Source organism: Lepidochelys kempii, chromosome 26, assembly GCF_965140265.1.
Source record: "Lepidochelys kempii isolate rLepKem1 chromosome 26, rLepKem1.hap2, whole genome shotgun sequence".
NCBI lineage: Eukaryota > Metazoa > Chordata > Testudines > Cheloniidae > Lepidochelys > Lepidochelys kempii.
Window position 1 is genome coordinate 3635131 of NC_133281.1, and position 26575 is coordinate 3661705.

At 38.7% G+C, this 26575-nt stretch overlaps 1 protein-coding gene across 9 annotated transcripts in view; it reads right to left on the reverse strand.

Annotated features, from left to right (window-relative positions):
* Positions 1-26575, reverse strand: part of UNC5D (unc-5 netrin receptor D) — a 293186-nt gene that overhangs the window by 52053 nt on the left and 214558 nt on the right. For 7 of the 9 annotated variants that reach the window (XR_012156277.1, XM_073325004.1, XM_073324999.1 and 4 more), the window contains 4 exons: positions 26139-26303; positions 15609-15641; positions 7814-7999; positions 2760-3137 (listed from right to left, as the gene is read on the reverse strand). Coding sequence is in view for 8 of the 9 variants with exons in the window: in XM_073325004.1 (XP_073181105.1) it covers positions 2760-3137; positions 7814-7999; positions 15609-15641; positions 26139-26303 (762 nt within the window). In the remaining variant the exon portion in view is untranslated. The remainder of the gene's footprint in view (positions 1-2759; positions 3138-7813; positions 8000-15608; positions 15642-26138; positions 26304-26575) is intronic. The other 2 variants (XM_073325005.1, XM_073325000.1) reach the window with 1 other exon arrangement.

Sequence of the window (26575 nt, forward strand, 5' to 3'; positions counted from 1 at the left end):
TAAGTTGAATCTGCTGGTACTTTTGATCAGGAGAAACTCATAATGGAGAAATCACTTACAAAAACAAACTGGATTTATAGAGATTTTCATTTCTTTTTGTTCATATTCACAACAGCCATTGCAGCTTATGGTTTGATGCTCCTCTTACTTACAATGGTGTAAACTGGAACTTACTCTACTGTGGCCATAATTGAGTTACACCGTTGTAAAGTCAACATAAATGAGGGAGGAAAGAATAGATTCTAGATTCTTTCAATATGTCACCCTTGCATACCTTCAGATAAATAGTGAACCGTTGAGATGATACTGTGATTTGCAATTGTCTGCAAGATTTTATTTCAGCCTAGTGGTAGAGGGGGGAAAAGTAAATTGCATGGACCAAATACACCTTGAATTTATTTGCTTTGTGGGATGAGCATTATTTAAAGTAATATGATGCATAATAAGAATTCCTTTGCCCATCATCACTTTTGATAGCTACACTCCCTTGATATCTTTGTAATGTTCATGCCTGAACATACAAATCCTCCATGGAGAAACAATTGCCTGGAATATATCATGCATTTCTGTAGGCTAAATATTATCACTTTTAATTACATATTACTATCAATCTATTCTAAATATACTATGTTTTTGATGCTTTTTTTTTAAAAGCAGCAATGAAATACGAAGGGGAAGGCTGTAAATGCCATTTCATTCAAATAAACAGTAAGAGACAGGCCTGGATGCACAGAACAAAAGTTGTCAAGTGAAATCAAACTCTAGTCAAAAGTGAATCTCAACTCTAGGATCACTAGAATCCAAAAGGTGCCCAAGCTGGAAAGAGTGGCATCAGGCCAGTTCTGACACACATTCCATTTCACAATACCAAAAGGTGTCGTCAGCACCACATAAATGCACTGGCACAGTGTAATAGGCTGCAGAGATGCAATCTTAATATCCTTTATTTGATTCTAATTTGGTTTCACACAGTGGCTGCAAGTTTAAAAAAACTTCATTTCCTTTTAGCAACTAGCAAGCAGAGCTAAGACGAGAATCTCACGCTAAGTTACAAAGCTCAAAAGTCACAAAGCAAACTTCATCTATTAGTAATGCAAATTTAGCTCCTCCATTTTAAGCGAAGTTCTGATGTTCAACCCAGTACTGAGCTGGCAGTTAACTTGGAAGTGATGTACTCTGGAGATGTCCTTTCACAACAGAGCTAAGTTAGAAGGAAAAAACAACAACCTTGGAAAATCCCAAAAACAAACAACAAACTAATTAGACCCCAACAGGTGTAGCCACACACAGCAGTTTTCATTCAGAACAGTGGCTGTCCTCAAAGGTCTCTCATCATTATGATATCCCATAGGTTTTTCTGTCGCATCATCCTGATATCCATCAATGTTCACTGGGTCAGTCATTGATATAATTAGACCGTGAGGGACAAATTGGAAAGGGGAATCTAAGACCCTGATTCACCAATGAGCTCCTGACAGGAGATCTATGGTGGGATCAAGAACCCGGTAAGAAAAAAAGGGAGTCTTCTACACTGGCATAAGTTTCATACTGAGGAGTCATGAGAAGGTGTTGGATTATAACAGCTCAGACACAATGCTGACTTATCAACATGCAATAAACCCCTATCCCTGAATTTGGCCCTGGCTGTAATCTTATTAAATGATCTGGTAGTAACAACTGTCTTCTGGGTGAACAAGATTACTGTAATTTTCACATTTCCCACTAAGTGAGCTCCTGTCTTCTTTATATCATGATATGCTGTCAAGGTTCCTCCCCCACTCTGAACTCTAGGGTACAGATGTGGGGACCTGCATGAAAAACCTCCTAAGCTTATCTTTACCAGCTTAGGTCAAAACTTCCCCAAGGTACAAAATATTACACCCGTCGTCCTTGGATTGGCCGCTACCACCACCAAACTAATACTGGTTACTGGGGAAGAGCTGTTTGGACGCGTCTTTCCCCCCAAAATACTTCCCAAAACCTTGCACCCCACTTCCTGGACAAGGTTTGGTAAAAAGCCTCACCAATTTGCCTAGGTGACTACAGACCCAGACCCTTGGATCTTAAGAACAATGAACAATCCTCCCAACACTTGCACCCCCCCTTTCCTGGGAAATGTTGGATAAAAAGCCTCACCAGTTTGCATAGGGGACCACAGACCCAAACCCTTGGATCTGAGAACAATGAAAAAGCATTCCGTTTTTTACAAGAAGACTCTTAATAAAAATAGAAGTAAATAGAAATAAAGAAATCCCCCCTGTAAAATCAGGATGGAAGATATCTTACAGGGTAATTAGATTCAAAAACATAGAGAACCCCTCTAGGCAAAAAACCTTAAGTTACAAAAAAGATACACAGACAGAAATAGTTATTCTATTCAGCACAATTCTTTTCTCAGCCATTTAAAGAAATCATAATCTAACACATACCGAGCTAGATTACTTACTAAAAGTTCTAAGACTCCATTCCTGTTCTGTCCCTGGCAAGAGCAGCATCCAGACAGACACACAGACCCTTTGGTTCTCTCCCTCCTCCCAGCTTTGTAAAGTATCTTGTCTCCTCATTGGTCATTTTGGTCAGGTGCCAGCGAGGTTACCTTTAGCTTCTTAACCCTTTACAGGTGAGAGGAGCTTTCCCCTGGCCAGGAGGGATTTCAAAGGGGTTTACCCTTCCCTTTATATTTATGACATATGCTATAAAGCAAAAGGGTTTAAATCACATCTGTCTTGTGTGCTTTAAAAAGTAAATGATCGACCTACCTGTGTTTGGCATCACTAAACGGCCACCCAGGTGGCCAAAAATGCCAGTTGTTCTCAGCTCACTTCTTGTTGAAAGAGATGACAGATTCTGAATGTATGTAGTTTTGTTCCTGGCATGGATTGTCGTAAAGCCTCTGTTGTTCCCATGGGGAAATGTTCCAGAATGTGCCTTTCCGTGATACTCGGCCCGCTCTGTCACCCCCAGGGAAACCATGAATGAACTCTGAACTTTGACTTTGATGTCTGACAAGGGATTAAAGAGCGAAGATTCTGTCATGAGCTCCTTGTCCATGGGGTCCTGCAGGCAGATGGGTCCGCTGTATGTTCTGCTCACTGTCAAATCAGGCTGCATGGATGAGTTCAGAAGCAGGGAGTTACCTAATGAAAGGAAATTGATTGAGTACTCAGTTACCATTTTACATGCAAGGGAAACTGTTATGTGCACAGTGGTTCCTAGAAAAATGCCTGCGTACCAGGATTTAATCTGAGTAATGGAAAAATAGAGGAGGGAGGTGGAGTTCCACACCCACACAGGAAAAAGTTTGTTTATCCACCTTTCCATTTTATGTTGTACCTTACAATTCTGGAGTGTGGCCCAGTGGTTAAAGTAGGGGGCTGCATGTTAGTTGCAAAATCAGGGATAGAACCTAGGACACCTGATTTGTTGTATGACCTTGGGCAAGTCACTTTAACTGGAATTTTCAAAAGCACCTTAGTAACTTTTGGTTGGGCTTGTGCTCATAAGTCAGTGAAGTGCTTTTGAAAATCCCCCCTTTCGCCTTTCCGTGCCATGGTTTCCCTATCTATAAAAACGGATAGCATTTTCCTACCCAAAGAGGAGAGTTGTGAGGCTTAATTAACATTTGTAAAGTGCTCAGAGATCATTAGATGAAAGTCGCTGTACTAGAAATGCACAATATACTTTTTGCAAAGGCTGTTGTACTAATTCTTTTGTTATTCACTTTAGCCCAAATTATAGGTTCCTTTAGGGTACTAATTCAGTGGCTAGTCTGGAAAACAATGTCCATAAAATATAGTCATCTATAGATTAACTACAAAGTTTTGGGCGCCTGACTCTTATGTGGTATAACTCCTTTGGCTTTAGTGAAGCAATGCTGACTCACATCAGCTGAGGATCCGGCCCTTGATATCCATGGGCATCTAATAATCATTTGTTGCAACATATCCATCTCATATATTGACAATAAAAAAACCTGCTCTTAGAAGATAATGTGTCTCCCTCTTCTGTTTGCAGTTAAACTTTGAAAAGCAATCCAGGCAATATAACAAAGAATAAAATCAGAACAGATGCTGGAAAATTATTCTGTTGGGCTTCACAAATGTTAAAGCAGAATATTTTCTGATCTAGTTCCTTATCTTGCAATGAGCTCCATATAGGTAGATATAGGTAAAAAAATCCCAAGCCCACATGGAACCTCAGTCAAGTGGATATATGCAGGTGCCTAGAATCGGCTGGTACAAAGTCCATTGAAGGATTTGTGCTTCTTGCCAGATCAAGTTAAAACTTTAAAACAAGCCAGCCTCAGAGGCTAAGAGATGTCTGAAAACACTCAGAGTCTGAGATGCAAGGTTTTATCCTTGTTTTGATAATTCCTAGAGAAATGTGCATGAATTCATCACACTGGCATCCTCCTTCTGATCTCTTCACTACCACCCATCCAGCTTTCCTCTCGTTTTCCAATGCTCTCAGAAATCAGAATCACGTGGCAACGTCCCAAAGGAACGGAACAATGCAACAGTTCTAAAGGATACTTGAACACCATGTTTTCCTATGCTCCAGTCGGTGTCAAGGCACATGTAACAAAGGAGTCAAATGTAAATCAAATGAAAACATGTCTGAACACAACTCTTTTAGTGAGCCTATCGGAAGGTATGGATTCAGGCTTGAAGGAAACTAGGTTGACTAGACATGTGGGACCACAACTATCCAGAAAAGGTTGGCTCCAAATCTAATTCTGGGTGCTGAATGACTCAGAGAACACCCGGTGAAAGAGGAGGAGAATCAATAAATGTAAGGCCTAAATTTTCAAGAAGGACTTGTGATTTTTGGGTTCCCAACTTTAGATGTTTAAAAAGCATCCAATTTTCAGAAAGTGATGAGCCTACCCATCCTTTGAAAATTAGGCTCTTTTAATGTGTCAAGTTGGACTGGTAACATCACTAATCATTCTCAAAAAGTGTAGAATTTGGATCCCTCAGAAGCTCCATTCTCACATACTAGCAGATCCTTTCATTTCACGCTTGGGTCAACAGATCCGTGTCTAATCTGCTACAAAAACTTGAATTGCAGACAAATGTCCTCCTGCAGTTCTAGCATCCACTGAATATTTTCATCAGCACCACTGATAAATAAGGCAATAGGCATTTTAGCTGCTTACTCATTGTGGGTAATGACTGCTCTAATGCATATTTCTAACCAAATGCTGCTGCCTTTGGTATGATTTCTCTTTAGATGAAAATAAGCATAATTTTTAAGCCTTTCTTTGCGGCTCTCAGCATCTTAAAAAAGAGGGGGGAGGGAGTCATTCCAAAGACCTAGCTTTTGGTTTTTCTTTTTTAAATGATGTTGCTGTCAATATAACACAACAGCAGAGATTCTTACTATATTTTCTCCAGCTCAGATGGTATTAAAGAAACGGGGTGTCTTCAGATGTTTGTGTATAACTGATTGTTCAGAATGATTAGATTCAAATGTAAAAAGAATTCCCATGCACACCAACTCTTTCCTATCCAAAAGGTGGCAATTAAGCAAGTTGTACCATTTCTCAATTAAACATGATAGACAGATTAGATAAAAACTTCTAGGCTTCTCTAAGCATAATGTACTTAAATTCCTCCTACTGCTAACCTCCAGCGTGCTAATGTCAGAAGAACTAGTCTCTTCCTCTAAATGGATTAAGGATTACGAAAAAGAGATTATTCTAAACTAGAAAGGTTAAGATTTGGGGATATCACATGAAGCTGTCAACTGAAGAAATGAAATCATGAATAATATGGGATGGATTCTCCTCTGCCATATTTGGGTCAAAATGATTCTCTGGGCCAATATGCAACTACTTTAACATAAAACAGAGTTGCCCAAAGGCTGCTATAGTTTATGCCATATGGCCATTGTTCCCAAAGGAGTGTTCAACAGCTAAAAATTGCAGATTAGAGCTGCTCTTTCCCCTCATCTCAGATACCTCTGACATGTCTCTTACATCTTGGTATGGGAACGGAGTACACTGGCTTTACTCCAGTTAAAGGTCACCTTTCCACACAGACTGATGCCAGGTTATGACTTCTTTGAGCTACCTGTATCATTCCACAAAGCCAGTTTGGGGAGATAGAATCTGGCTCTACATATTTAGGGTTTCCAGTTTTAAAATTTATGCCAATAAAACCCCACCAAACAATTTGCAAGAGATACACTGAGGAGGGGAAAAAAAACAAGCCAGACGTTTTCTGTTTTTTCCAGCATTTGAAAGAGGATTCTATAGTCCCTAGAGGTCTCTCTGTCTAGATTTTTATATCATGCTCATCACCATGTTATCTGAGTATCTGAATCTCATTCCTAACTGTGTGGAATTCTGAAGAAACTAAAGCTGTAATTGGCATAAGAACAAAAACCACAAATCAGAAAATCATATATGTACCTAAGTTCTAAGAGCCAGATTCCAAAGCCACTCAAGTTAATGCAAAAGACTCCCATTGAGATCAATGGAGTTTGGATCCAAGCCTTAAAACCCGGATCCACCAAAGCATTTAAGCTTGTGGCTAAAATGTTTTAAACAGTGATTTATAGGTATGGCTGAGGGTTAGAATACATGTGAAATCTCAGACCGTTTTGGGGCTTTTTGTTTGTTTGCAAGTATTCATTTTAAAAATTCCCAAAACATCCAAAGAAGCTGCAACTGAACGAATGCATCCTAAAATAAAAGAAACTATCTGTGTGGGCATTTTTAATGTGCCTCCGTGAGGTGTCTGTGAACATTAAAACCAAACCAAAATCTCCCACACAAAACCCAAAACAAGATTTTTATAACAAATTGAGTTTCCAAATGAAATAAGAAGCTAATCTCAGATAATGTGGAAAAGATATAATTGCAAATTATATACCACTCCTCACAGGCAACTTGAACTTCCAGATAAATGAGTAAAGTTCCTCTGCATCAAAAGTTTTTATTTATGCTCTGTGGAGCATGTCTCTCTTGGGGAAAGTAGAATGAATGAGAGTGTGTGAGTGTGTGTGATCACGCACATGCATACACACACCAATTGCAACATTTCACTTTCCTAAAGAGAAAAAAAAATTGGGCCACTTTCACACCAACCCACCCACAATAAGGCCAGCATCTAGTTTAGAATACTGGTACCGAATCAAGAAATACAAGATTTTATAATGATCACCACTTCAGTTCAAAATCTCATTTTTTTTGGCCAAGGAAATATTCCTGGAAACTGACTGCTTTTTAGCATGGGGTTTTATTTATGTCTTGGAAAATCTACCAGTGAACTTCTAAAGTCCTTTAACAAAAAGAAGCAAATAAATATATTTTCACAACTGTGCGTCTTCGACTATTCTATATATCTTAAAATATAGAAATTTGCATGCAAACAATGTAACATAAAATGCTTGAAAATTAGTTGTTTAAATTAGGAATATAACAAATGAAAATTTAGTCACTTTCAGTTGGGAAACAGAAACAGAAGAAGTAGGAACTGAGTAGGAATTTACTAAATGCTAATGATTTCTGCGTTTATTAGTTGTCAATGCAGTAGGAGAACCTAATAATATACTCAACTTCTAACACACATACAGAGGGATAAACTGAGGCAAGCTGAGATTAGTCACTTGTCTGAGTTCATACGGAAATTGGTGGCAGCGACAGGAAAAGACCCCAGAATTCCAACCGCTGGGCCCAACCCTTGCCATGAGACCACACGCCTTGCTCTGTGCAAGCCAGCTCCTGTGGCAGTCTCATGCAGCCAGATGCTGCAATGCTCTTTCTCAAAGAAGCTGTGAGGGAAGAGGATGAAATCACAACACTAACCTTGCCGGACTGTTTTAAAATTAAATGTCTGGAAGCCTCCTGTCAGCGCAGATGAATCAATCACGTCCACGCCGTACTCGCTCTGGCTCCGTCTATAGAGTGTAATGCCGACTACCAGCACAGCTACAGCAATGACGGCAGCCCCCAGACCTGAGTACAAGGCAATGTCACTGGCGTTCTCGATATCTGAAAGGAGAGAGGTAGGCACCAGATTAGCGACACACACTCGCATCGCCTCCACTGCCCCCAAACTGCCCACACGAGGATTGATTGGTGCATTTGGGAAGGTAAAAATTAAGCTGGGCTCAGACTAGATCTTAAGACTCATTTTTCCCAGTGAGGAATATGCTGAGATTTTTGGATGCTGTGTAGTGAGGGCATAGGGTGCCCTCTTGCCCAGCAACGTTGCCCTGTATGGACATTGGTTTAATTTCTCTCCCTCTGTTTCACGTTCATAAACCTTCATGATTATTTAACACATGGGGAAAGGTGTTAAAAAAAAAACCATAACAGGAGACAACTGGAACATCTGGTGTTTCCAGGAAATGGCTGGCAAGTCGTCTGACGTTTCGTGTGACTGGGGGGGGGGGTTCAGCATTCGCAGGTCCATGAGTGAAGAGAACTGAGTGCAAATCTCATCCGAGCTGAGTCCCCACCCAGCAGTGTATTCCACAGGCCGGGGGGAGTACAGTGGGGTTGACAAGTATCATTACCCATTCCTTGCACCACTTAATTCTCAATCTGAGGGTTTATGTAGTGCATTATCTTGTGCCGAGCTCTGTACAGGTGGGAATTTCACCCTCAAACCCTATACTGTATGCAAGAAACAGATGGCCAGACAATTTTAAGAGAAATAGGACAGAAGGATGCTGATGATGTGTGTTGAGAAATTGTGAGCAGGGACCTAATTTGTAAAAGTTACTTTTTCTGGTTTACCACTTCTTTATTTAAACTAAATGTTGGATACGTAACTTGCCAGGAACGCACACTAGCTATTCAGCCAAATGCACCAGTGGAATACTGACAGCCCCCTAATTTCAAGGCAGCTGTACAATAGGAGCAACCAGCAGCAAAAAAAAATGAAATTAAGATATACGCTGCTATAAGTAGGCTGAAGCAAGTGGGCTATTGGTTACCAAGCTGTCCTCCACAGAATGCAAGCCAAGTACTCAGAGATATAAAGCAAACTGCTCACAGAATCTCCATTTACCTTAAACCAGTTCTCCTTGGATTGCATTACTTACTAAAGAGACAGAGACTCTCAGGGCTTATATTTACAGTGGCCACTCCAGAAACAGTGGCAGAAAATCTCCAACATGTACATACTCGTGCACCTGAGCTTAAAGGGGATATACCCGTAAAGATTTCAAGCTTATGGTCCAGGAACATCTGTGAAGTGTTCAGATCTGTTGTATGAAGGCATTTCTCCTACTCTGGGTGGCTAATAGTTTCTGGGACTTTCAACATCCAGCTCCACAAGGGATATTGTAGATGCAAAGTGATGTATTGAGCAAACTTAAACACTATAACACAAATAAAAAAAAAATCAAGGTCTTTGTAGAGTTTAATGTCCTGACATGATCATTCATTTATTGTATTTGTATCAGATGCCACCTTTGTTTTGAAAATTTGCTGGCTCACTACAAAAGCAATTTTCCCTCTCTTGGTATTGACACTTCTCATCAATTATTGGGAGTGGACCACATCCACCTTGACTGAATTGGCATTCAACATTGGTTTTCTACTTGTAAAGTAACTCCCTTCTCTTCATGTGCCAATATAGATTTATGCTTGCATCTGTAATTTTCACTCCATGCGTCTGAAGAAGTGGGTTTTTTTTACCCATGAAAGCTTATGCCCAAATAAATCTGTTTGTCTTTAAGGTGCCACCGAACTCCCCGTTGTTTTTGTGGATACAGACTAACACGGCTACCCCTCTGATATTTCGCACCTTTGTTTGACTTTCATAACTTAATGCCCCTTGCACAAAACATAATTTTCTTTTGGGTCAGAGTGTCCACATGCAAAAGAAGGCCGATTGTGGTGGCAGGGGAGACGTAGGCTATGACATAATGTTGACGATATATGGAGTACACTCAGTTATTCATGAAAGTAACCTTCAACAGTCTTACTTGTAGATCATCATTTCTAGCTAATTAAATTGCCTCTGCAGCACAAGTTCTGGAGGGTAGGTTTTTTTGGTACCTAGTTTCTGTTGGGATAAGGCTTGGGGCAGTATCTTCTTGACTGAGGCTCTTCTGAAGGAGTTCTTCCAGGAAGGGAGTTGCATCAAAGCCCATTGCTGGTTGCTGTGAGGGGAACAGTGTCTCTCTTCTGAGTTGAAGTCAGAGTTCTAGCTCCTGGAGAGGGCCAGGACACATTGAAGGAACTTAAAGTGAGCGACTTCTGTGTACAGTTTGTTCTCTAGTTCTTTGCCAAAGCCCTTGGAGTTTAGTGTCTTTCTGCTTGGACTGATCTTTGATGCTGGACATGCCTCTCTCATTAAGCATTAAGATTGGATTTTTCAGTGCTGCTTCAAAATTGGGTATGGTAGTGGTGTAAGAATCTGAGCTGCCAAACAGAGCAACCTCAGGGTACAATCTGACCATGTTTAGCCTGTGCTGTCATTGGTTTGACAATGTGCCACAAAATGGGACTTTTTAAAAAAGAACATTTAGAAACAAGAGATGGTCAAATTATTCTTGTCTACACTTTTCTTGATTTTGTATGTGTGTGGAGGGTGGGGTGGGGGGCTGTTAAAATCAGAACTAGATTTCTTTCGCAAAAAAATTCTGTTTAGTTGAAAAGCCATTTTATTTGTAAAAATACAAATCATATTTATTTTTACAATTTTAATATTTTGGGGGGGGGGATATTGCTTTTCCAAGTAGCTCATTAGAAATAAAGCTCACATGTTACTGTATAAGTCATTAGCACTGGTTGAAGTTTTTGACCAACAGTAGAAAGAGAAAGAGACAGAGCATGTATGTTTTCATATTTAGATGATGGCAAAGGGGAAAAAGGGATATTTCAGGAGCTCCTGGGTTCTAAAAAAAGAAGAAAGAAAAATATTTCTGGAAACACAGCTCCAGATTGTTAGCAATCTTTGGTCAGCTTCTTCCCTGGGTAATATTTTACTGATGCAGATGGAGGAGAATATCTCTATGACTAAGAATAGATCAGCTATAGAGATGCTTAAGAACAGATGTGGAAAGGAATAGGAAATGATCAAAACAAAGAATCATAGAATCACAGAATATCAGGATGACTTTAGTCATCCTTAAGGTCATGATGTTTCTTAACAGATTTTGTAGTTTACAAAGAAAATAATCATTAATCTTAGTCAGAGATCCCAGTTAGTCCATCTTGTGGCACAGGTTGTCACACAGTTTAAAAACAAAACAAAATCACCAAATTGACCCCTGACTTTTTTTTTTCTTGAAACTTTATTTTTTTTAAATTTTGGGTGAAATCAAACCCAAACCCACATAAGGTTTAAAAATACCTGGAAATAATTTTATAATGAACATGTGGTATCTTTAAAACATTTGATTCTTTTATTTCTACTAAATTTTTCTTTCTACACAAACAGAAATTGATGCTCTTGCTGTGTTAGGAAATGGGTTGGCTTTCTTTCCTCGCGTGATTGGAGAAGTTAGCATTTGTTGGCAGTTGTCATACAGAACAGGAAATGGAGGGAAGCTTTAACCTGCTATTCAATGGTCAATGTTTGCAAACCACCACTGTAATTATGGCATATGGTCTTAGGCAAGTACCCAGTTTTGACCCATGATTTGCCCAAACTTTTGCCATAACTACAATGAAAATGTTTCAAATTCTGCTCACACCATTTCTTGGAAAGTTTGTCATGCTATAAAATTTACAATGGAGTTTTGAGTCCATTTTAATATGAATTATGTTGGTGCCGAGAGGCTCAGTCATTATCAGCACCCTCTCCCCCTCCCCAGTATGGTAGGTGACATACATAAAGAGAGTAAGAGACATTCCCTGCCCTAAAAATCTGACAATCCAAATAGACAAGACCAACAAAGGAGGTATCATTATCCCATTTTTACAGATGGGGAACTGAGGCACAGAGAAATCATGCGACTTGCCCAATGTCACACAGTGGTAGAACCTGGAATTGAACCCAGATCTCCTGAGTCCCTGCCATTAACCACAAAAGTAACCTTCTTTCCTCAGTTTCAATCTCTAACACCAGGGTACAAAAAAGGAAGTCTACAAATCAACTACGTTTCAATTTCTTCTCACTTATGTGTCCCTAAGCAATCTTTGTTGTTAGATAATTAACTCTGATACTCTATTCCTGACAACTTTTGTGGATAAATGGTACGTTGGGTAAGCCAGGAGATGTGTTGTTTATTATGAAACATCCTGGAATGGTATATATCCCAGAGGGTAGAAGTAATCAGTTAACAAGTGTTTGAGCTCCCCACCTCCACATTCCCGTCCTTTTGGGAGCTACGTTGACCTATCCAGTAGTTGTCTTAAACATATAAACTTTGTAAAAAGTATCCCTTTTATACAGAAAAAAGTGGAAAATCTTCATTTGTTCCCTCCTCCTTTACAAATAGGTTAAATTCTGATCTAAACATGCATACCCCCACTAATAATAAAAATCCGCAGCTGCCAGAGGCGTACAGGTGGCAATAGACGTATAGTGCAGGAATTCAGAAGTTATTCTTCACTGTCAAAACAGGATATGTAAAACTGAGAATATTTTAAAAAGTTGTCACATTTTAAACACTGTTGGGGTAAAAATCATTAAGAAAATCTCTCAGCTATGTTACTAATAGTAATTCATAATTCTTAATTCTTACATTATTCAAACAAATTTACTTAGATAATTTACATTCTCATTTTCCACTCATCTTAGACAATAAAATAGATCAGTCAGTTTCATTTTTGGTTTCAGCACAAGACTGCCATGTCTGGATTACAAGTGCTGAGGAGAATATTCAAATACTCTTTTTTTTGGGGGAAAAAACCCAACAGCATTAGAAAAACAAAAACAATTTACATTAATGAAAAATATATATTTTTAAAAACACAACTGGGACCTAAATTTGATGGTTCTCTTCTTGGTATAAGGTTTATTTCTAGGATTCCTTATCTTTAATAAGATATTCAGTGTTCTGGTTTGTTTGTTTGTTTGGTGTTTTTTTTTAAGAGATGACCTGAAAATGATACTCAGGTATTCACACAACTATTTCTTAGTCGGGGATGAAAAGACATAACAGCAAAAAGTGAGCTGTAGCTCACAAAAGCTCATGCTCAAATAAATTGGTTAGTCTCTAAGGTGCCACAAGTACTCCTTTTCTTTTTGCGAATACAGACTAACACGGCTGTTACTCTGAAACCTACAAACAGTTGAGATTCAGGGGGGGAAGAAAAGAATTCACTAAGTATGACAATTTAAAGAAGCAAAATGGTACTAATTTTGTTCCAAGGGAAAATGCTGCTTATAAAAAGATGTGTTTATTCATTCATTTCTATTCACAGCACTATTATTTGTTTCCAAATAACAAATGAAAATGAAAAAAACCACACTTTGATCTCTTTTTCCATTCTCACCTTTTATGCAGAATTTTTCTTTCCTTTGGGAGAATGGAGATTCAAGAAAAAGGAACTGTGGATTTTTTTTTTTTTTGCTTTGGTACTTTGTGTTTTTTTCCAGATGCGATTCAACTGAAAAGAACACTTGAAGTCAACCAATTATTATTTAATGAACTGCATCCTCCTGACCCAGAGGAGGCAGTGACTTTCTTAAAGCAATAAGTTTCTGTGATTTTGTTCCAGGGTATGTGTTTGTGGTAATCATAACTAATATTTCACTCCATCTCCTGACACTGTTACACAACATTTATTGAAAGCATATTTGATGGTAATGAAGTTTCTATTAACTATGATTAAGTTTCATAAAGCACCTGAAGATAATTTAAGATGTGCACGAGCAGAAAATGAAACATTTGGTTTAGTACATTAGGAAATGTAATTGATTAAATTATCTCATTTACAATAAAGTGCTTTCCACGAGCCATAGAGGGCACACATTTCCTCCAGTTTGCCATTACAGTTTGTTAGGAGATATCAAAGATTTCTCTAGCTTTTATTCTCCGTCTCCCTTCACTTTGCTATCTTTTTGTACCCTCCAGCCTCTGGAAATCTCTCTCCATACAATCATTCTTTGAGCACGTGAAAGTCTTAACAGATATGAAACCAGTCAAAGCCAGAGAACCATGCATAAGGCTATTTCGCAGAACAGGTTGTTTCTTAATTATCTTCATAATTGATTGATTTCACATCAGTGATGATTCATGTAGTCTTAAACTAAGCCCCTGTTTTCAATGAACAGCAACAAGCTGTATTTATATAATGTACTTCTAGCCTCACAGATTAAGGAAACACCATTTAATTCCCCTAGGAGCCTCATGCACTCAAATGGACTCCATTAAGGTTTTATTTTTAATAAATCAGAAATTAAAGCTGTTTGACGGATTCACTTTTAGGATCCAATAATTAAGTAGGAGGTGCATAGATGAAAATGCGACAGTTGCTCAAGATAAGTTACAAAATAAAAGAGTAGTTCAGGGCAGAACGGGGATGGTCCCATTAAGACAAATTTAGAAGGGCATGATAATGCAAGCCAACCATGGAATGTTTTACAGTTTGCTTTTGATTTTGAATATCCATAGAAATATTTCATAATTGGAAAAGGCACAGGGGAAATGCTCTTATTCAAGGACTCTGCACAACGCAAGCAATAAAATGTAATAACGATCGTTATATGTAGGACACCCACAGAACTCCAATGTGTTACAAGATGAGAAACTGAAGGCCAAGTTCCTTCAGCCTGCCAAGAGGTGCAGCTATTTAGGAGGATAATTATTCTTCTTTATTATTACTTTTATTGCATCACATTTTTGAAACTAAGTTATACATCCTCAATCTGTGTGGATATTATAAGTATCAGTGGACGAGATGCATTATGAAAGAATAATTTTGGTGATAAATCCCTGTTTTTTAACATAGCAAAATACTCTGAACTGTGTTTACTGAACTTCCCATTATAAAACCCCATGAAAATTAACTGTCAATTTGACATCTAAAGCCTACTGCATGTATTCCTAAGAATATATACCTTGGGCTGGGATTTCCAAAAGATTGCCAAATAGTTAGATGGCCAAACCTCAGTGAATTTTAAATGGGATTTAAGTGCCTAATTCACTTAGGATCCTTATAAAACATGGCCTTCATGTCTGGGAATTTCAAATAAATAATATGCACTCATAGGGAATCTTTCACCAGAAGAATTCAAAGAAATGTTCACACATTCAGACACAGAACTAGTGCTTCTCAGAAAATAGATTTTTCCCCACAACATAATTAGGTCAAAAATATAATCAAAATGTCTTCACTGAAATTCTGGACATTTGGGGGTGTTTTTGTAAAAAGGGAATTTCAGCTGGTTGGGCAAAACCTTTTGTTTATATAGAAATTTTTCATCTGGTCCTGTTTTAATCATAAAACCACAACAGACCTCAAGAGAGCAATTCTAAGATAAGCATTACTGCAGAAATGGCCCACAATTTGATTCATAACTGCTGAAGAATAGTCACTTTTTTATATTTAATCTAAAATCTATGATTACTAAGAAGAGACTTTTGTTAATCCATTTGCCTTTCATATAACTTTGTTTTATTTAGCTCCTAAACAAATAAAGCAGAATGAAAGAGAAAATGAAAAAAAAATTACAAGACAAAAAACAACTTACTTTGGGGTTTTATTTCATGAAGAAGTTTTTTATCTAAAAGAGAGAGAAAGAGAGAGAGAGAGAGAGAGACACAAAGTTGCACTTAATAAATTTACATGGAGTGTATCTATTTCCCACATCACTTTCTGTCTTGCTCTATAAATGAAAAGTTTTCTCCTTGTTTGCTGACAATATGAATTTTTTATGTTGTCCATATATTTTCCTTCATCATTTAAAAGAAATCTCTTCCAAGGTATTTCTTTCCAGTTATTTCTCAGTTGGTTGTTTTAGTTTCTTTGTTACCTCTCTTGGTTATTTTACACTTACACACACACACACCCCTACTCTTAACTAACTCCTGGCGAGCTCAGATGAAGTTAGTCAAGAATCATCTATATTTCTCAATGAAGGATGATGTAATGAAATAAAAATTTAAAGGAAAACTGATTAGTTAAATATTTGTTTAACAATCAAAAGTACATACATGGTTAATATTCATTCTTATGTACCTGTATATGCAACACACACAAATACAAGCATGTGTGTGTGTATATCAGTCTATATTATATTAGCCATTCACACAGTACATTAATTATTAATTTCCTTACTGATTTTAGAAATTACTGTGCTTACTTCCTCATTAGATGAAGAATAGTGCTGGTCTCTCTCTCTCTCTCTCTCTCACACACACACACACACACGGCAAGCACTGCAATTTAGGGCCCACTCTTACCACCCTTAACTCATATGAGTATCTCATAGAATTCAGAGAGACTATCTGCATGAGTAACTTTCATTAAAGTATTTTTTATAACCAGTACATAACTAAATAGTGCAATTCATGGCTGCAAGATATAACTGAGGACTTAGCAGGATTTTAAAAATGACATATTTGGCTAGTATGAAATAATCATGGTATGGGTATAAATCTACCTCTAGCTTCCTGGCATTGGGAAAACTTTCTCAATAAGTGAGCTATTCCATAATTTTCCATTATAGGGTTTCTTCCTCTGAAGCAACTGGTATTAGCCATTGTCAGAGTCAGGATAACAGTCTAGATGGACCATTTGAATGCATGATAAAGAAAGGAAACTGGTTATGAGGTGGTTTCCGTTATTTTTATTTTCAATAAAAAGGTTCAGTGCTACAGTGATTGAACAAAAGTCCACCATTATTCATATTGAAAGACTCATTTTTATGTCCTGTAATTAAATGCTGAGCCCCTATGGTACAGTTTTCCTTTAAAAAGCTTTATGATGGGAAATTGGGTGCATAGATGGTGAATGAACCACAAGTCATTGAATTTGAGATGGAAACAAACATACCCCTTCTGCAAACACAGATTGCAATCTACAGTAGATCTGAATAGAAATGAAATGAGTTTGGTATTCTCCTCCTACTAAATGGCAGAACCAGAAGCCATCTGGCCAAAATCAACATGGCTGGCTGTCTGAGGTATGGAAAAGCAGAATGTTTTGGTGTTTATGATGCACTGGCAAAGGATGCTTGTAGTGCATCAGTTTGTAACCTGGCAAGCTTTTGTGGGCACTGGGAAAAAAAAAACCAATGTTTTTTTCAAGATAAAACATGTAACTTTAAAGCAAATAGATAAAAAATAAAACACACACACACACACACACTCCTTCTCATTGGATTCTACATAGAAACCCACCAAGGAAACTATACAACAGAGAATAATAGTATGGAATGACCACTGAAATAAGCAATATATGCACAAGAAACTGACAAAAACTTAGGACTGCCTCTAACCAAAGTGATCTGTCATTTTTGCTTTCACAAGTCAATCTCTGTTTTTCTCAAGCTTGGTGATGCCATGGCAACCTTTTCTAATTAAAAACACACGTGTGTGTGTGTGGGGTGGGGGTAGTAAAAAACCGCACAAAACTCCAGCCTTATTCTGTTCATGAGGGGAAGACAATCTGCTGTCTAATTTTTAAAGACTGAGAGAAAATGGATTAGTGCATAGCTTCTGCACTTGTAATGCCAACCAGGCATTACCCATCATGTTGTATCTTTACTTTACAAAAAACTGGTGTCCTTTTAGGCAAGAAGATTAGGTGCAAATGGAGAAATGAACCTTCATTTAGCTGGCAAATACTTCATTGATTTGCTGCTGTTGATCTGAAAGCTTGTTTTAGAGTCACATCCTTATTGCTGGACCTCACTGGCCATTTTTGTACCCCTGACAATTAGCAATTTTTGAAATATAACTGTTCTGGTCTCTCCTAACTACTCTACATAGTTCTTCATGATAAACTCCTTCTCCTGACCTAGCGTGTATGAATTTGGCATTAATAGATGTCTTCACGTCACGTTCCATGACAGACAACAGATGAAATTTTTGCACGTTGGCTATGACTGACTGGTCTGTGAATACAGCCAAAACACACTCACACAGTATGGTATATTACCATGCACGCTATGGGGCAACTTGATATGGGTACTTGATGAGACCCCCAACACTAAGTATTTAAGAGGAGATTGGACCCAAAACTTATGGGTTTAGTATACTGAAAAATTCTGTGCTATTGATGTCAAATAGAATAGATGACCAAGGAATTATTTTCCAACAATTGTCTTCTATCATACTTATTTATGCAAATATTTAACAAAAGGTAATTTTAACTTTCCAGATGGTCAAAATGGTTAAACACAATCTGCAACTCATGTGAATTTGGAAAACAGAAAAAATATTTTATTGCTGAAGACAGGTTGATCAATCATTTGCCAAACATACTGTAGACTCCAGAAAACACAGGTGGTGGATATCAAAATGACACCAAAAATTAGGACTTGATAAGTTCATATGCACTTATATTTAGAACTCCTATTAATACACCAGCCTTACTCATTCTGCACTGCCCTTTCAATCATCAACATTCATACTGGTTATCATTGTGTAAACCTAGCATTGTACTCCTAATGGAAAGGGAAAAATGAATTCTGGAATAACACATTTACGTCAAGATCTAAAATGGGTTTAGTTTGGTAAATGTCAAGGGAATTTGAGAGAAAGGTTAGTTTTGTTCCCCATCTCCAGCACCTACATTTCTATTAGGCTGCCTCCCTGCCAATGCAGCATGGTTCTCCACAGCATAATATCCAGTCTAGTTTTAAACAACACAAGAAAGCTTCCAAACTTCCCTTGAGAGACATTCTCCAGTGGTGAGATGGAACAGTGGAATAGTTTCCTGCTAATTCAGCCCCATTTTAACCCTATCAGTTTACTGTAATCATTCAGTCTCCCGCCAGAGTTTTTAGACCCCTTAAATAGCTAATATTTAGCCTTGCTTCTCTTACTTATTTTAAATGAGAGCTGTGTAAGCAACAAGTATAGACATCTTCAGAAAACCATATTCACTACTGTTTGTCCAAAGTTTGTGTGTTACCATGGTTTGGATTCATTTTTTTGGAGGGAAGGTCCTTAATTCGCTACTTTATTCCTTGTTCCGCCTCAAATATTTCACTTCCTGGAGAACCGTTGTTTCAGCTGAGAACTGGACTCCCATGAAATCTACCTAACCCCCCAACTGGTTACTGAAATTTTCATTTAATGAATGAAAGTCTGAAAATTCTTTCTGAGGATTAGAACTTTTCCTACCTAGAAAGAACTGCTGGTATCTGCAATCCCTATCTGCAATTTAGGGTTTCCAACCTTGCCTTTGTAAGAGTCCTTACTCGTTAAGCACAGAAATGTTTCATTTCTATTTTTGCCTCATGAAAGGAACAAAGTTAACAAATTGTGCCTGAGATAAATAACTCCAAGAGATTAGTTTTCTGCAGCACTGCACTGCATTTCCCTCACAATTCCCTGTGGGATGTAAAGCAGAGCTGGTATGGCACATATTGGAACACGAAGGAAAATAAAAACCAGACGGGATAATTGCATCAATTCCTATTTGCTGAGAAAGCAATTATGGCCCTAAAAATAATTTGACATAACTATATACATACAGCATGACCCATAAAGGAGTAATACCACATCACACTCCAAGATGAAAGAGACAAGAGACACTTAATATTTCAGTCTAATTGAATTAACACATATGGAGATTCAAGTTTTGGAGCAAACACATGCTCCCCACCACCTGCCATCCCATCAAAACCAGGAGAGCAACCTATTTAAAAAATGAAACACATAATGGGCCAGACCTGATCTCAGCTCCACTGGTATAAACCTGGAGTAAATCCTTTTAAATCATTGGGCTTCAGTCTTCTTTCTCTTACAACAGCTTAGCATCATCAACTTTCAGGGCAGTTACTCCTTACATAGAATGATAATACTGAGAACAGACTTGACCCCCAAATTTTGCTACCTCAGGTACAACACCTTTGGACCGGTTTCTGACCCCAATGTTGGGTGAGCAATCACTAGTGTGTGCAACAAAAAGAAATGTGCAATTAGTTTCCTCAGCTCTTTTTTCTCCTTGCAAAAAGAGTAGAAACCATAATCTATACAATGAGAGATTTGCATGCACATCAACCCACTATAGATTTTTATTTTTCCAGGTTAGGCATTATTCAGTGCCAGCCAAGAGTTTAATTCTGCTCATTTAAATAATATCACTTTGATGTCAATACCTATGTTCCTAATAGTCTTCTACTTTAGACTCCTTTTAATTTCAGTAATCTAGTTTGCTTTTCACAATTAATCCCATTTATCCTTTTCAAATAGCTCGTTCATTTTCACTGTCCAAGCTGCACCGAACACTGTGTTAAATTTCATTTACTTGTGTTCATTGAAATACATGAAATAGAAACTATTGTTATTGTGACTTGCTCCCAACAATGATTTAACAACTCCTCCCCCCAAGCATACAAAGAGACCTCCAACTCATTCACATATTTCAAAATTCTAAAAAAATTACTCACATAAGGTTTTTAACCTTATTCTCCCATCACCACCCAATTTTTCTTTTTTAAATAAAGCTTGCATTTAGAGCCTAAATTATTTCACAATGCCCCTTTTCTCATTCAAATTTGTTGTGTATACTATTTTACAGACTTTGTAACTCACAGAATCATAGACCCATAAAGGTTAGAAGGGACAGCAAGGATCATCTAGTCAAATCCCCTGCCAAGATGCAGGATTTGTTGTCTCAACCATCCAAGGCAGATGGCTATCCGGCCTCTTTTTGAAAACTTCCAGTGAAGGAGATTTCAGTACTTCCCTAGGCAGTTTGTTCCATTATCCTACTGTTCTTACAGTTAGGAAGTTTTTCCTGAAATTTAATCTCAATCGGCTATAGTGTAGTTTGACCCCATTGCGCTTCTCGTCCTGCCTTTTTTTTTTTTATGGCAGCCTTTCAAGTATATGAAAATCACTATCATGTCCCCCTTTAATTTTATTTTTTCCAAACTAAACGTACCCAGTTCCTTCAGCCTTTGCTCCTATGACTTCCATTCCATCCCTTTGATCATCTTTGTTGCTCACCTCAGGATCATTTCCAGTTTCTCTACATCCTTTCTATATACTGGTGACCAAAATTGGACACAGTAGTTCAACTGAGGCCTAACCAGTGTCAAGGAGAGGGGTACTATCACCTCCCATGACTTGCAGGCTATGCCTCTGCTAATGCAACCCAAAATTACATTTGCTTTTTTTTGCAACAGCGTCGCACTCTTGACTCATGCAAAGTCCCCTTTGCAAAAAAACGATCTGCTTCAGAGGCAGAAGATTTTTGCTATGCTACAAACGGTTTGTTCCCAGGCCTACTCTATTTAGTTAATTACTGGACAGAAGAGTTTGTGTTGTTGTTTTCAAGAAAAATAATTATACAAAAAATTTAGTGTATAGAGTCACTGTCTCTTTAAATGTTAAGCCACATGGAAGTACTAGAATTCTGTGGGAAAAGGCAAGATAGCCTAAAAATAATTGCACTTAAGTAAAGTTTGGCAATGCATTTTTTTTCTGTTTACTGTAATGCAATTAGCCAGATGAGGCAGACATTCTAAAATTATTATTTGTATTGCAGTAGCACCAATGGGCCCCAGGCATGGACCATGATCCAGTTACGCTAGGCACTCTACAAACACAAAACAAGAGGCTGGTCCCTGCCCCAGAAAATTTACAAACCAAGTAAAGTAAACGAACCAAAATACACTAAATAAACCAGGGCATTACTGAACAAATGTTGTTGCCATATCACAGCTTTTTGGCAGTCCACGTGAAAGGAGCTGCTGCGTTTCTTTCCAGTTTTCAGTTAGATAATTGTCCACGTTGTAAAACCCCCATCAATGACATTCACTGATCCCCTTGCCTGGGGACTGAATGGGCCTGGGATATGAACTTCCTTTTACCCCTGAGAACTAGAGTTCCTCCTGGTAAGCACTGGGGCACATTAACAGGGTAGTTGAGTGAATAAAGCAAAAATAGTTAAAGCTGTACCATATCCATTCTGTGGATAAACAGAGGACTTGTGTCTCGCCCAGGGTTGTCAATATGACACCTTTCATTTAAATTTAATAAGAGAAAAAGTGGCTTTGCTGCACTGTACCTGCATCTGTAATCAGTGGTCTTGTGTCTTGAAGCATAAGCACTTTTAAAAAAATATTATCGTTATGTATTTGTTTACTGACAAGGAAGATGGATTGGCAAAAGGTTCTTTACATTCTGAAGTTTCTTTGCTTTCAATCACAATTGTGGAATTTCCTCAACTCAGATCTCTGCAAAACCAAAGGTGCTAATCCCTTCTAAAGGAAATCTGCTTTATCTTCAGGACCCAAAACTACTGGGTTTGTAGCTGCGGGAACAAGTGGAAAGAGTCAAACTCTCTTTTGTATGAGACTAAGTAAAAAGCACCATTCAGAACTGCCCACACCCCAAGAACCTTCTGTTTCTGCCAATGGGATTTACAATCAAGCTCTTCTCTAAAGGTACAGTCTATACAGATTCCAGTCTGAATGACATATTACAGGGTACAGCAGCAGATGAGTGCATTACAGCTAAAGGTAGGTCATTAAAAGAAACTGGACTAAAAGAGCACGTTTTCAGTCAATTAACTGAGGTACCTAAGTGTGTGAGATTCACTCTGCAGAATCTTAGAGATTTCTGTTTTTTGATGTGTAAAACATTCCCGCTTGACATGTGTCTGGTTTTCAGTGGTTGTTCCTAAATTTGAGAACTGGGACAGTGCAGAGGCTAAGCAAAAAGTCCAAGTTTACTGGGTGTATCGCTGCCAGGTCCAGAAATAGAATTCAAATATAATACGAGACAGATTCTCCCTCATCGACCACAGAAATGTGTCTGAGGAGAGTCTCTTGCCTGCTTCTACACAAAGCTCCACCAGTGCATTTTTTGAAGACATGTTTTTTTAAAACTCCTGGAGTCAGTATCAAGTATCAGGTGTGGTCCTCAGGAGACACTTGGCTGGCATAGCCCTACGTTTCTGTGTTCCTGCAACATCTAAGAGGCACTTGAACCAATATTAAAGTGATAATTCACTGCAGACAGTCATGATAGGGTTCATTGTAATAAAATCTCTTCTGGCAAGGGCATTCAGAGACAAGGCTACAGATTGCAGCTAGATGGACTGCTCAGAAAGAACCAGAATGCCTAAGAAAGGGGAAATTAACCCTTTGGAAATGTTGGAAAAGCCGCACAATAGAGACCCGTCAGATAACATATACTATTAACGATCCAACAATACTCAGATGCTCCAGTCAGGATCTGTGCCCCATTGTGCTCGGCCCTGTACAAACCACAGGGAGATTGTATCCTTGCCCTGTGATCATGAAACTACCACAATAAATACAGGTAAATTTATCAAGCAGTGATATTTGTGATATGCTCTTTTGACAAATTTAACCTCCCCTCAGACAATGAGCTCCTTTCCACACTGTCACGATAACTCTAGGAGGCATCTCTGTCCCTCCATCTTTAATGCATAAGTATGGCATGGGACACTTTAGGCAAGGAACTGGTATTATACTGCACAGTGTAAGTGGAGGGAATTATCATTGCAGCTTCCGGAAGTGAAAGTGGATCCCTTTACCTTTCTAGCAAAACTTCAGTAAAATCAACAGCCTTTAGGGACACTTTCTGTAAGAAACATCCAGATACTACTGATGAGGGCCATAGAATAGCTAGCAGGCCACCTGCATGACTGCCATAAACATGGATACGTGCTGCAGTGCACAGTTACATCCTTGTATGCACCTTTCAGCACATACTTCTGACAAGTCACACCATGGTAACAGGTTGAGATTGATTTTCAAATGGATATACTAATATGCATATTGTAGAAATACGCAGGAAGGCATGCGGGACGTAGCAAGCGTCTGTGGGGAAAGGTGTTCATCTCATGCATAGCAGGGAGAAAGAACAATGAGCATCTCACATTCACCACAGGTTGAGCCTCAAACGCTGAATGAATTCTGTATCCCACGGATTCTCACTCACTATTCTGCTTATACCCAAGAAAACAAATAAATCATAAATCCTGCCTATGCCCTCTTAACCAATTAATGGTTGTTAATTTAATGTCTCAGAAGCTCATGCTCAAATAAATTGGTTAGTCTCTAAGGTGCCACAAGTACTCCTTTTCTTTTTGCGAAGACAGACTAACACGGCTGTTACTCTGAAACCTGTTTATATCTTAAGCTTCACTACCTACAAAGGTTACTAATGGCCATAAAATAAAAGGTAACCAAATCTCATGCTGAAAGATGAGCTGTTTCCCAGATGGGGTCCATAAAGGTACCACTTTCTTCCCATCGAATGTACACCTTTGTGCAACTGGTTAGGCACAATATACTTTTTTCTTTAATTCTTCCTTTGAATTTCTAAGTAGAGTAGTAGGCATTAATGGAAGAAAGACACCAGTGGAACCCGCCATACCAGATCAGAGTATTGCTCTCTCATTCAGCTAGCAGATGTTGAGCCTATATAGAGAGGATGTCCTACTAGTTAGAGGCATTTTAGACATGGTGGTGAGAAGGGGAAGCAGTGCAAGCTAGAGACTTCAGGCCGACCACCACATCCGAACCGGATTGTAAATGCCATTGAATTCAGCAGATCTGCACTAGGGAGGGATTTGGCTGCCATAAAGTGATGTAGTGATGAAGCAACACTACAAATTTAGAGCAGTCTGAAAGTGCTCAATGCCGCAGGTAGCCACAACAACCAGTGCCAGTTCTGTGCAAGGCATGTTGCCCTGCAGGGGATGGACCTACGTGGGAGACGTTCCCTTTATCATCCAATAAAACTGCAGTAAATTGCTTATAAACTATAGTGAATAAAAGGTGAGTTCAAACACTGAGTGACTAACACAGATGTCAGGAACCCTTTAGTTTTAAAAAAAGCAATAGATCCACAGTTCTCAAAACACTTTGCATAAGGAAGGTCATTATCCCCCACTTTACAGAAGGGTTACCCAGCAGGTCAGTGGCAGAACTAGGAATAGAACCTGTGTCTCCTGACTCCCAATCCAGTGCTTTAGCCACCACAGCACACTGCCACACTAACTGGATTAGATTGGAGCCTGAGCTCTCCACTTGTCTTGCTGTGACTAAGGAGGGAGGGGAAGACACTTCCATGGAAACAGAAACAAAGGAAACTATTTAAAAATAAAACAAACTTGGTTTGTTTGTTTTTTCAATTCACTTATTTCAGTCCTAGAGTCCCTGATTGTTCCCAAAGCTGCCATTTTATTGCTATAACGGGATGAGGTGACAACATTGCTTCATGGAAATGGAATTGAATGTAACAGAGGAATAAACTTGTTAATTTCTCATTTATTTCAAGAATATGCAGCTGTCCTGGATGTTATGCACCTCTAGGTTGATATTTCAGCTGCAGCCCTGATTTTTCTTGGATCTTTAGTTGTTATGGCAGCAATCACAATGTGCTAAATGCTTTCCAAATGTTCAAAAAGCATCAGGACCTTGTTGCAAGGGAGTCACACTTACCATGCAGAGTTTAAATCAGCCCTTAGTTACACCTTTGAAATTTTACTGAGTTGCAAAGGTGCAAATGAGAACTGAATCCGACCGAAAGTATCTAAGGCACTAACAAGACACATGTTGGTGCTTCACCCATTTAATCCCATGAGAAGTTGGAAAGCTAAAGGACATGTTCCAATAGTGTGAGATACACTTCTGCTGGGTGACTCACTGGGGCAAAACTGTACACATGCGAAGAATTTTTACATGGCTCACCAGAATCACCTGGTGCTGTCTATATGAAGTGAGCCTGGCCTGTACAGGTTACACTTCCTAAATCCTGATAAATTATTCACTTTGGGCCTAATCGAGAGGCCCTTGAAGCCAGAGTGAGCCTTATAATTGACTTCAGGGGGCTTTGCCTCAGGCCATAACGAAGAGTCAAGAGTCAAATGAATTTCAAATTGGCAGATACATAACTCCCTGAAAATGTATTCCAACATCTGTAAGGATTTCAGCCACGAGCCTCCTACGGATTTAAATGTGAGTGATGGTGTTGCATTCTAGAGCCCTGCAGTTGGGCATCTTTTCAGAAGGAAATGCCTTCAGGTCACTGTTAATGAGAGGGGTCATTGTCATGTCACCTACCTTGAATACAAAGCCCTTCGGTGCAATTCTCAGATTCTTGACTAAAGCCCTCACAGAATTTTCCTCCATTTCTTGGAGGTGGAGCTGTACATTCCCGAATTCTCAGATGCTCACATTCTGGGCTGCAGACTGACCATTCGCTCCACACCTCCCAACTACCGTCCACTAAAAAGGAAGAAAAGTAAACATGATCACTATGTGTTATCTGACCAGCCAGTGTGATCAGACTGTACTGTACTGAACACTACCTGCTCCACTGGTTATTCAGATGTGTTCAGGGTTACTTTTAAAGAAACCTAAGTCCCCCACTCAGGGGGATTTAGCAACTGGAGCACACACTATCAAACTCAAGAGATGTCTATACAGAAGATTAGCTTTATTTTTGGATAAGAGCTACATAATACTGATTTTAAAGATGCAGGCCATGTCTGATGACA